The 13258-nt window shown below is 37.1% G+C and overlaps 2 protein-coding genes across 5 annotated transcripts in view; one reads left to right on the forward strand and one right to left on the reverse strand.

Moving 5' to 3' along the window:
• LOC139141355 (transcription elongation factor SPT5-like) overlaps positions 1 to 13258 on the reverse strand; it is a 177715-nt gene that overhangs the window by 135121 nt on the left and 29336 nt on the right. The window lies entirely within an intron of this gene.
• Positions 8 to 13258, forward strand: part of LOC139141356 (kinetochore protein Spc25-like) — a 34227-nt gene continuing 20976 nt past the window's right edge. The window contains exons 1-2 of one of the 4 annotated variants that reach the window (XM_070710990.1): positions 8 to 173; positions 6881 to 7065. In XM_070710990.1, coding sequence (XP_070567091.1) covers positions 6909 to 7065 — 157 coding nt within the window. In that variant the 5' untranslated portion in view covers positions 8 to 173; positions 6881 to 6908. Of the gene's footprint in view, positions 174 to 553; positions 700 to 6880; positions 7066 to 13258 lie in introns of those variants that run through there. The other 3 variants (XM_070710991.1, XM_070710994.1, XM_070710993.1) reach the window with 3 other exon arrangements.

Genomic DNA, 13258 nt, shown 5'->3' on the forward strand with positions numbered 1-13258 from the left:
GCTGAACAGCACCTCGGTTTCGATTGGCTAATCACACGCGCCATATTTTGAACAGTTGAAAGATAGGTTTTCCGGGATACCGATTGTGAAATTGGTCTCTCCTTCACATGTCAACATAAGATTTGAACAACAACTCCAGTCATTAATGTGCTTCAAATCTTGAAAAACATTAGGTAAGTTAGGTAACCTTTTTTTGTCTGAAATGCCCCATAAAACTGTGTATTTATTGACATTAACGCTGCCAACTGCGACAACCTTTGGCCGACGCGGTGCATTTGTGTATTCCATAAGATTTGCATGTCAATAGAAAACGACGATTGGCAAGCTAAATTTTTTAAAGCTTGTTTGGTCAATTTTCAAAAACCGACACTAATTTTCAGATCCCATGAAACGTTTGTATGTTTTTGATATCTCTACACAATGCCTCTCATCGTAGGGAAACCATTACCATGCATGTGACGTCTACACTCGTCAGTCTGTAACTTACAGTACATGTACATACTGCTGTGTTACTGTTGCACACAGTGTCGGGGGGGGGGGGGGTTATTGTTTATTGGCAAACACTGTATCTGGCAAAGGTTTATAGCCTTGGAACCTGACGTGACAAGCCTTTGCTCTAGGCGTCTTTCATTAGAAAGACGCGACGCTCAAATGACAGCGTGGGTAAGAGAGACTGTCTCGTAGTACTGCTACCTTACGGTAAATACACAAACTTCGTTTTATCTTACGTTTACTCGGTGTTTTTTAAAATCTGTTTTCATTCCTCAAAAAATCCGAGAATATACCAAACAAGTTTCAGTAAATCCCGACTTTTTTACATAATTTACCTGTATCTACTTTTAGATATGCGACACTATTGTGTATTGGAGTCTATTCCGCTGTACAATTGATACGATGGTTGTGCACCAATGTTTATGACATTCAGCTCCTCTCCGATCATAAAGGTCGGAGAAGAGCTGAAGTACCATGCATTTACAACTGTAAACCAGTCATATGTAGAAAGTAAAATTGGTAAAATCATAGCCATGGAAGGGGGAATTTGTTTATGACTTTTTACCAAATGTGATGGCATCAAATGTGTTGTCAACTTGTTTCAAAAATCGGCAAGTACTCGGAGGAAAACATAATACACTATGACAGCTGGGCATTACTGCACTATGAAGCAGTTTTACCACTGTTGTCACTGTTACTTCAACAGTAGTACATCTATAACGCTTCCCCTGGGGACGGAGAGTAAATCTCTTTCCTGACAAGTTCATATTTCACCATCAGGTCAAGTTCGTTAAAACTAGTGAAACGCAATATGTCCCATCTGGTGCATTTTAACGAAAAATTGAACATTTGAAAGCCCCTGAAATCACAGATACTGTGAACATGATTTTTAGCTACTATAGACTATAGTCTATAGAAGCTATTGGGATGGGTATCCGTATGGCGTCCGTTGTCAGTCTGTATGTATGTACAGTACGTACGTAAGTCCGTTTGTGAGGCGTCCGTCCACTCAAATATCTTGAGAACCACAGTACTAACAGATTTGATATTTTTTGTGTAGACTAAAAATATGATTATGAGAAACTAGTTTTTTAATTTTTTGATATTGTTGAAAATATGCAAATTAGCGTCTTCTTCATAACTGCTAGTCAGACATCTTTTTTATTTGGTAAACAGGTCCCTAGGGATAACCCAACTTAGTTTTGTTCAAATTGTGATGAAATATGCAAATCTGTATTTTTAAGGAATTTTTTTGTCATCATCATCATCATCATCATAGTTTATTCGCTAATGTATGTTTAAAAATGAAAATACACCAGAAATCTCATTGGCTCGTGCTCTAAACCACGAAGAATACAATTAAAACATTTACAATATAAAAACAGGATCAGCAAACACCGATAAGATACAACACTCAATAAAAAAGTTACGAACATCTGGCTAAAGGGTCCATCCCATTCAGTTGACGGACTGCTGAAGGGTAAAAACTTTTCCTATGACGTTCTGATTTTGCTGCAATAGAGCGGTAACGTTTCCCTGATTGCAAAAGCAAAAACTGACCAAAGGCAGGATTGGAAGAATCGGAAAGAATAGAATTTGTTTTCTTTTGCATCCTAGATCTGTAAAGGTCATCTAATTGAGGCAGATTTACACAATAATGCGCTCGGCAGAATGTATCACTCTGTTTAACAGGCGACGATCCGCAACAGTAGAACTCCCGTACCAGACAACAAAGGAGACTGTCAACACACTCTCGACAACTGCCCGATAAAATTTTATCAGGAGATCCCTGCTAAGACCGAAGCCTGCCAGCCTTCGTAAAAAGAACAATCGTCGCTGAGCTTTCTGAACACAATGCTCGACGTGCGCGTGCCAGGTTAAATCACTGGAGATGCGGATACTGAGGAATTTAAAGGTGTCAACTATCTCGACATCTGTGCCATTGATAGACAATGGTGTGAGAGGAGTCTTATTCCTTCGAAAATCAATAATGACCTCTTTTGTCTTGCTAACATTTAATTCTAAGTTATTAGCGGTACACCACATCACCAATTCATCAACCTGGCTGCGATAATTGATCTCATTTTCGTCAATCAGCCCAGCAACAGTTGTATCATCTGCAAATTTAATAGTAGGGCAGTCGTCATACCACGATATGCAATCGGAAGTCATAAAGAATAAAGCAACGGGGACAGGGCGCAGCCTTGTGGTGCACCTGTATTCAAAACCAATGTTTTAGAAAATCGTGAACCTATTTTTACCATCTGTGGTCTGCCTGTAAGAAAGTCGAGAATCCAGCTTGAAATGTTGCGGTCCATACCAATACTTATTAACTTACCATGGAGCCTGAATGGCAAGATAGTGTTGAACGCTGAGCTAAAGTCGATGAATAACATGCGAGCATACGTTGGCCTTTTCTTATCGAGATGTCATTTTTGGTCAGAACTTTAATCCCTCAAAAGTTCTGGCCTGACAGCTTTGATATTTGGTATACAGGTTCCTACAGATGTACTAAATATGATATATTGAATATATGATGAAATCTTTAATTTTGTATTTTTGGTGCAATTTTTGCCATTTTGGGTCAAAAAATGTGTTTCTCAAAAGTTACTCATCTGATAGCTTTGATATTTGGTATACAGGTTCCTAGGCTTTATCTTAATGTAATATATTGAAATTATGATAAAATCTTCAATTTTGTATTTTTGCATCTCATTTTGCCATTTTTGGTCAAGCCATCCTGAAATGAGCTATCAAAGATGTACACCTTCTTCTACATGTGTCACAAAAAGTTATTCTCTACATAACACAGCGGAGCTCTGTCGACTGTTTGGTCGCTTGTTTTTTCAAAACCGCTGGTCAGACAGCTTTAATATTTGGTTTACATGTCCCTAGGATGACCTTAGTGAGATGATTTCATACAGTCAGGAAATACTTAATTTTGTATCCATGTCTATAGTAGCTTCAGGGACTTTGGCTCTATGTTTTAATAAATTAACATTAACCTTTTTCCTGCCAAGTCAATATTTCATCATCACTTCAGGTCAAGATGGTTAAAATTAATGAAACGACATATTCCATATGTTTTATTTTAACATAATACTGAACATTTGAAGGCTGTTGAAAACATAAATACTGTAAACTTGATTTTTTTGGACTAAAGCTACTATAACAGACACTACAAGCCAAGTGGGTGAAAATACATCATGTTTTGGCTCAATACCCCTTTTCCTGCCAGACAGTAATAACTGTATCACTTCCCCATCAGCCAAGTCAGAAAAATGCGGTACATCTTTTGTCCAAAAAAAAAATCAACTTTACAGTATTATGTTTTCAACAGCCTTCAAATGTACAGTATTATGTTAAAATACATCATATGGAATACGTTGTGTTTCATTAATTTTAACCATCTTGACCTGGTGGTGAAATATGGACTTGGCAGGAAATGGGATACTACTTTTTACTGACTTGGCTGGTGGGGAAATGATACTGTCTGGCAGGAAAAGGGTTAAGCAGCCTTGTTGAATTTGAAAGTTCAGCCACCCTACAAGTATATAATCACAGTCCCTCTGTGGGTTGAGGGACTGTGATATAATCAGAACTTCTCAGCTCAGTGGATTCTCTGACTGAAGTCTGGAGCTTATGTCCGCGTTTGAGGGAATGCTGCCCTGCTGTTACAGTACAGGTCAAACAAAAATTTCAATGGTGGAATTCAGTGTGTTTTATACAAAACAGAAAATATTTTACTTTTTAAATTTCCAAAATGGTTGATTTGTTCAGAAGAATCTCAAATATTGTAAATTCAACTGTTTTTCAGCGTCTAATTTGTAGAAATAGTTAAAATTCAGATTTCTAGGTGTTCCAGAATTCTAAATCTTGAAAGCTAATATACAGAAAGTTGATATGCTCATGTTCTCTCTAGTTATGATTTGTATGCATCTGTATCAGGAAGTTATGTAACTATGAGAATCATTCCAATTTGCACAATACATTCAAAATGTATGATTATCATGAAAATCTATGTAAAAGTGGACGATACAGAGGCCCATAGACCCCATAAACAGTTCATTTGAAAAGGTTAATCTATTTTGGAACTTTGGGAAATCTTGTTTCCATAGCAACAATTTACACTGAGTTAGGCATCATTGATTGTAAGTGTTTCATTTCTTTGATTTGCTTTAACAGTGAAAATGGTTAATTCATATACATGATATGCCTGTAGATGGATACCACGTTCTAAAGAAATGTGAAAAGTAAATGACTATTAGTTATTTTTTCTGTCATTCTTGACAGTTTTAACTGCAATTTGAAAACTTACCTTTTTACGCAGTTTTATTTTTAACTTTGAAAGGCTTCCTTTGGGTAATTTTATTGTTTTTTATCCGTTGAGTTTTCTCTTTTTAGCTTCATATGTGGTTGTACTTATCATTTTAATTCTTATTCAGTATGTACAATGAATGTGCTGAGACGTGTGTGTAGTGCATTTCAAACAAATTCTTAATAATAATGATAAATTCTTGTCAAAAGTTTTCTCTTCAGGAACTTGTCCAATTGGTCTTGATTTGGATTTCATACTTTAAAGGATGACCTGATTAACATATAACCAAATTATGAAGAAATTTGACTAAGTAAATATTTTGGCCTAATTTTGTCACTTTTTGTCAAACCATATTTTTTCAGAACTGCTGGAAATATTGTATTTGTGAAATGTGAGAATACTTTAGAAATAGAAAAAACACAGATATAAAATTAGTGTAAATTATTTTCATTTCCTACCTCTGTACCAGTACTGAGATAGTGATGATGTGCAGGAGCAATGATTGCTAGGTCATTTGTTTTGCGCCCCCATGTGCTGTAGTGAAGACTACCTGCTATTGCAGTGTCAAGGTGATACCTTGAGACCATTGCATGCAGTGTACTGTGTTTTGTCTAGTTTATTTTATGTCGTGTAGCTTCACATGATACGAAATTCACAGTAAGTGAGGCTACCCACAATTCCCCTTGATTTGTGTACTCAGACATTATTTGCTAAAGGCTTCTTCAATTTTATCAGTTTCTCAACAATTTGAAACTCAGAATTTAATTTAAGGATTATTGGTTAAGACGATGTTCCAAAATTATTGATTATGTTTAAAATTCAGGAGTAAATTGAATAAGAAGTCAATGTTTGGAGTGCTAAAAATTGTACACTTATCAAGGTAAAGTTATCAGCAACTAAGATGGTCTCATCATACCACCTGTCAGACATGCAAATTTCCTTTCTCAAGAACATTTTAAAATAATCAATACCCTTCCTTTTGCCAACCCAGATGCAACTTATTCCCTTAGTTTCTTTGAAACTTTTGCATATGGCTGTCAAAAATCTATGTCGACAAAATTACAAAATTACCATCTCCTCTGCGGAAAAGGGGTTGATCTCATTATTCCCATGCAGTGAGAAATCAGAAAATTATGATTATCAGAACTATATTGCCAGAATTGATAAATATGGACCGAGCTGTTCTGTGTACAGTACAGAAGAAATTTGTTTCAGTTCAGTGAGTGATAATTCTCCATGGTTCATACACAAGGAGATCACTAGTGATCTCCTTGTATGGATCATGGAGAATTGTGGGTAGCCTCACTTACTGTGCGAAAGTTTGACTGGGACTTGAGTGATTGAGTTGAGTGAATGACACTTTGAACGAAAAAAAGAAAAGAGTTTGGGCCACAATGCTATTAAAAACCAAACAGTGCATTTCATGTTTGACTTTCGAAAGGTAGAGATTTATATAAGCTAGTAATGTTAAAAGTTGTTAGATCAGTGGATATTCAATGTAGGCAATGGTTTTCAGCGCATGTGATGCGCTGGAAAAGGCAAGATTATTGACGGCATTTCCACATGCACAGTGAGCAGTGCCCATAGGTGCCTTACAATTTTACAAAGTGTACAGTCATCTGCTGGACTCTGACTGAAAGATGCGTCACTCTCTACGCTGTCTCCTCCCTTCCTCTTGAAAGGGGGAGTGTAGAGAGCACCTTAGGGCGACAGATCTTTCAGTCTAAGTCATCGGCATGATTATATGGTCCAAACAATATTGAGCCAGAATTTCCAAATTGAGATAGGATCCTGTGATGGGACTAATAATTTAAATTTTCCCAAAAGGCATCACAGTTTGCATTTTCCATGAAATGACAATATTACAAGGATGTTTGCAATTCTACATGCAAACCATGGGAATGGCTGGTAAATAACTTTTCTTATTCTCAGCAAAAATCATCAATTCGGGTCCATCTTTTCATTTCAAAACAAAGGCTGATAAACATACTATAATTTCCTTCCCAATGCTATCTATCACTTAGATAAAAACAACAAACAAGTTTTTGTAATATTTACGTGCTTTTGCAGTTGTGAATCTATACATTGATAGGTAACTATGTTGAAAACAGAGGCACAGAATGAATTGCAAAGATTGCAGGGTACCCTAGACCAAGTTAAAGATAAACTTCTCAACAAATGGACCGGTGATTCCCTGGAAGAATACTTAGAAGATGTCACCAAAAGCCAACAAGAAGTTATAAAGAAAGGACAAGGTTAGATCAATTCAGATTCTCTGTGAATTATTGGTATTGGCAGTTTTTCTCAAAACATCTATTTAGATTTCTTAAACTAATCATCCAATGGCTTTCAAATTTGGTTTTTAGATGAATAGGAATGACCTCACTCAGATCTATTCAATGAAATTTGTGTTATCTCAGCCTCATTTCTCATGTTTGTTGGCAATATACTCAATGTATATTCACAGAAGTCATACATACAGTTTTCCCCTGATCATTGCATAAATTCTACATGGTTACCAGGTATAAATGTACACTTTTATGGGTCACATGTATGTATGTTGGTTCTGTTCAACTGGGATAACAGTGTCATGGCCATAATTTTTTTTTATTGACTTAAATTTACCACTGTAAACTTTGTTTTTGGCAAAGATCCAATATATTTTTAACATGTTCAGGCACTACCCTTGTAGGTGACAATACCAATAAATAGGCTGAAGCCATTATGAACGGAATAAATAATCAATACAACTGTTTTACAACAAAATTTGTAAGATAATTTCATAAAGATGAGTTTATGAGATAGAATCCTCAGATTTTAAGATGGGATTGGTTTCTATCAAACAAAATTTACAGCATCATGTTACAATTTCCAATCCATGCCAAAATCACTACAGTACTTTTTAATTTACTGTTCTATGTCTCTTTTTACATGATATTGTGAATTCAATTTTACAACTCGGCTTATCAATATGCTCAAACTGTCGCTTGCAACATTCTTAAATTAGGGCAAACAATGAAAAATTATGTAAAATAATGAATGAATGATCAGAGGGTTGTTAATTTTTGTTAATTTTGAATGATGGTTTTAGTTAAGATTATGAATTCCAAGGAAATACTCTGTCATATTTTGTCTTTCAAAAACTATCCTGCCCCTGTTGATCAATAGCGGTGGTCTTGAACATGCAACTGTTGGGTGTTGGCATTAGACTTTGGCCAGAGGCAAATGAGCATGTGCTGTAAAGAGGGGTCAGCCTTACATAACTTGTGCATACTAATTTTTTCGATCCCAATTCATAAATTGAACAGTTAGGAAAGGCCAGGGAGAGCACAGGTCTTTTCTACATTTTACTTACATTCTACTACTTGACCTGGTACTTCATCATCAGTTCACAATTGAACATCATTTTACTCTTTATCCCTCGAGTGTTAGTCTTTTAAATGTAATTTTATACACCAAAAGTTGTATTTTTATCAGACAAAATTGTCTTATGTTGAGACCACACTCATCCTTTTGGGATTGAGCCTATAAAAACAGGTCTAGGGTAGGGTGGGAAGGCTTGGTCAGAATTGTTCTTGGGGTACAATGACCCGCTATAACCTGACCAGGGGGCCTTTCAATTGACTGGTGCATATACAATTAAATCTCAATTTTAGTACGACCACCTAAGTTTCCTGTCCATATGCACTTGTTGTTCTGGGAGGAGCAACTCACAAAAATATAAAATCATGATAGAACTGTACAAATATGATCACAAAACAACTGTGCATCCTAGAAGACCTATGGATATGGTTCTAAAGGTCTCATGAGTGCCGAGTCTTTAATAGTTGGAGGTTTTGAAAAGTCAACCCAAATCAATAGAGGTTGCTCTAACATGAAGAATCACATTTTCCGAGATTGAATTCTTCTTGTGTGAATATGCAGTCATCAGATTCAATCTTCATGACAAGTGTAACATGGCATTTCGAAAAGCAAGATACATGTAGACATTTTTTTATGTTGATTAATTTGTAAAATGAAATTTAGAAGAATAAAATGAAGAGTAATACAGGGCTTGACAATTTTTTTTCCAGTTGTCCGTCGGACAAGTGGATTTTCAATTTCACTTGTCCTCACAAAAATTTTACTTGTTCTCCATTTGTAATAATCAGGACCAAAATACTTGCGACGAATTCCGTAGCGGCTTTCAGGGCTTTCTTATTTTGGTAATTTTCGCCAATGTTGACGCCAATTTTTCTCAAAAGTTCACATTGAAGTAGCCCTGCGTGATCACCACAAGAGGCCGTATAACGCCGGGAACACACAGACCTGTAGGCTGTACGCAGGGCTAACATAAATGAAGGTACAAGCTGTGGAAACGCAGCTATCTGTTGGCGGGGTAGCGTGCGTCGCTATGCGGTTCATCAAAAGATCAACCCCGCCATGGATAGCTGTGGGCCAACTACCGGCGAAAGTGGGTCCATTACAACGACACCACTTGTATCGAAACTTTGAACGGCAAAATAAACCAAAGTGAGTGTAATTCAATAAAATGACCTATACTTGCCTGAACTCTGATTATTGCTCATTCCCTAACTCCTTTTGTGAACAAAATCTCTGACTCGTTTACGTAATTCGACTGATTTTCCAAGGAGTACTCAATGTTTTCACTCCAGCAGCGTACTTTGACTTCTATTGATATGCTAATGAGCAAGTCGTGCGTTCAAACGTGAATAGCGTGACAGCCGATCAGAGTAAAAATCTTGAGTACTCATTGGAAAATCAGCCGAAATGCGTAAACGCTACCCCACCAACAGATAGCTGCGTTTCCACAGCTATGAAGGTACATATCATACATCGGCTTCCCGTGTTTGGCAAGCATAAATGCCATTGTAAACAGATTAGTCAGTTTCTGGTGGTTGTCGTCATTCGGTTTACACATTGCGAGTGCATGCGATCGGGGTGTTGGCAAGTGAAACTGTATCGGGCTCAGCGGGACCCACAAAATTTCCAAAATCATTGTCCCCGTCATGATCTCATCTGTGATGCGACAAACAGTCCAAATGTGGTCGACCAAACTCGTGAGACCTTATCGATTAGACGCGAAACATGCCGCATCCGTCAAGAAAAGCATTTCGCTTTCCCAGTGGTTTGGCAATGGTGGAGTATTTAAGACACGGTGTACAGAACATTTTGGAACTCTCATATTTCAACCAAGGCCACTGTGCTTCCCATTTCGGGAGATAACATCTCCGGTGTTTTTCCTCATCATAACGCTTATGTTTAGATCTTTTGTCAGAAACATCGCTCTAATCATCACATTGAGTCGATTCTCAGATGATCCCACTCACGTTGGCCCCAACGTCGTTTCTTAGAGTAACACAATGCCCATTGTCGTAAACCACAAGCCTCTTTATGGCAACAGCTTTGCTTGATTTTTGCGTAGGTCTGCCGAGCGGAAATTACACTCTGGCTCGCGAACTGAATGCACAATGCCTTGTTTGCGTTAGTGGAAATATTACCGTAAAATACTCATATTTACAGCAATCACTCCTCAAACTATCTGCCAACAATGTTCGTCTACCTCGCGAGGCCGCATAAATGATTTTGAAGTACTGCACGGTCGATTGCTGATAAGCAATATGATTGAGTTTTGCAATTTTTTACCTAATTTGTTGGTGCAGAGCAGTCAGCATACAACAAAGAAATCCTGTTTACGCCAAATTTTAAGCGACTTTTTTAATTGGACGATGAAACAATTTCATGTCGATCATCGAAAAATTGCAACATTGTGTGAGTCGGCAAGTGAATCTCAGAAGAACGTCACAATCTGGGCTGGTAACACTGCTGGTGGACAGAATTGTCCCCGAGGTTATCGTTCGCCCAGTTAAAGCGATGAAATTCGTTTCTTCGCTTCGATAAAGTGTGTATGTGCGATGTATGATAGTGAGCATGCGTGCGTGAGTGCTTCACGAACTCTACAACGTGTTGAGCGGTCTCAGTCAGAAAAATGTAACAACTTAGCCGGCTATTGAACCACTCTTTTTTTGGGAGTGGAGATTTAGCCGAGTGGTTCTGTCTGTGGCCTCTCAGCTAGGCGACTGATGCCGTATGTTGTTGGTTCGAATCCGATTGAAAATTAGCCGTATTTTCTACCCTGGGTTGGTAACACTGCTGGTGGACAGAATTGTCCCCGAGGTTATCGTTCGCCCAGTTAAAGCGATGAAATTCGTTTCTTCGCTTTGATAAAGTGTGTATGTGCGATGTATGATAGTGAGCATGCGTGCGTGAGTGCTTCACGAACTCTACAACGTGTTGAGTGGTCTCAGTCAGAAAAATGTAACAACTTAGCCGGCTATTGAACCACTCTTTTTTGGGAGTGGAGATTTAGCCGAGTGGTTCTGTCTGTGGCCTCTCAGCTAGGCGACTGATGCCGTATGTTGTGGGTTCGAATCCGATTGAAAACTAGCCGTATTGTATCTAAAACAAGCAACCTAACGGCTGATGTAGATCCGCTGTGTGTATGTAGAGAATAACTATTTTTGACACATGTTGATGAAGAAGGTGGAAATCTTTGATAGCTTATTTCAGTGGCCAGAAAAAGTAGTGGCTAAAAAAACTGCAAAAATACATATTTGAAGATTTGAATATATCACATTGGATTATCCTTAAGAACATGTCAACCAAAGCTATCTGACGAGTAGTTTTTTGAGAATGAAATTCCTGACCAAAAATGGCAAAAATTGCCCGAAGCAATGAAAATTGCAGATTTCACCATAATTTCAATAAATCACATACTAAAATAATCCCTTGGAACCTGTATACCAAATATCAAAGCTATCAGACTTGCAGTTTTTGAGAAACAAATTTTTTGACCAAAAATGGCAAAAAAATTGCCCTAAAAATACAAAATTGTAGATTTCATCATAATTTCAATATATCTCATTTAGTTCATCTGTAGGAACCTGCATATTGAATTTCAAAGCTATCAGACCAGCAGTTTTGGAGAAATACATTTTTTGATCAAAAATGGCGAAAATTGCCCTAAAAATACAAAATTGTAGATTTCATCATAATTTCAATATATCCTATTTAGTTCATTTGTAGGAGCCTGCATATCGAATTTCAAAGCTATCAGACCAGCAGTTTTGGAGAAATACATTTTTTGACCAAAAATGGCAAAAATTGCCCCCAAAACACAAAATTGCAGATTTCATCATAATTTCAATAAATATCATTAAGTTTATCTGTAAGAACCTGTGTGCCAAATTTCAAAGCTATCAGATGAACAGTTTTTTGGAAATACATATTTTTTGACCAAAAATGGTAAAAATTGCCCCAAAACTACAGAATTACAGATTTCATCAGAAATTCAATATATATTACTTAGTTTATCTGTAGAAACCTGTATACCAAATTTCAAAGTTATCAGACCCATACTTTTTAAGAAATACATTTTTTGACCAAAAATGGCAAAAGTTGCCTTAAAAATACAAATTTGCATATTTCTGCACAATTTGAACAAATATAAAATAGATCATCCCTTGGGATCTATGTCCTAAATATCAAAGCCATCTGATCGGTAGTTTTGAAGAAGAAGATTTTTAAAGATTTTTAGACCCAAAATGACAAAAATTGCCTTAAAAATACAAATATGCACCCTCAGTAAACTGCATATAAAATTTCAAAGCAATCGAACAAGCGGTTTCAGAGGAGATGATTTTTTTACCAAAAACAGCAAAAAATGCCCCCAAAATACAAATATGCAAATATCACCACGATTTGAAGAAACTTAAGTGAGGTCAGCCCAAGTGAACTGCATATGAAATTTCAAAGCACTCGGACTTGCGGTTTCAGAGGAGAAGGCAATTGTTGACAGACGACGGACGGACAAACAGATGACGGATGCCGACGGAAAATCAAATTATTTGATAAGCTCCGTGTCGCTAACAGCGGAGCTAAAAAATGAGTGACTGACATTTATTTTGTGTGAACAACAACACAAATCGGATGACACGTGCACAAACCTCAACTTAGGTTCACGTTGATTGCGCCAGAAGTTGTATAAACAACTTGTCCAGCGGGCGACCAGATTTATTTTTGACTTGCCTGAACGTAAATTTCACTTGTCCCGGGCGCCGGGCAATAGGAATTGTCAAGCCCTGGTAATAATGTTGAACTGTGAAATACTAACATTGAATAGAGAAACTGAAATGATAGAGTAGCAGGTCAAGAAGTAGAATGTAGAAAGAGACATGGAAAGTTGAGTTGCAATATTGACTATAGTATAGTGATGATACAGACAGTCAGAGAAATGTTGAGTTGTAAAATTTAATTCAGAATAGTAAAATAGAAAGTAGTAATTTTGGCACAGATTGGACACTATAGATATGAAGCAGTTGTTGTCGTATATTATATGCACATTCAAGTCATATGAAAGACCAAAATAAAACCTGTAGTAATGCGTTC

Source organism: Ptychodera flava, chromosome 9, assembly GCF_041260155.1.
Source record: "Ptychodera flava strain L36383 chromosome 9, AS_Pfla_20210202, whole genome shotgun sequence".
In the NCBI taxonomy this organism is placed as follows: Eukaryota; Metazoa; Hemichordata; class Enteropneusta; family Ptychoderidae; genus Ptychodera; species Ptychodera flava.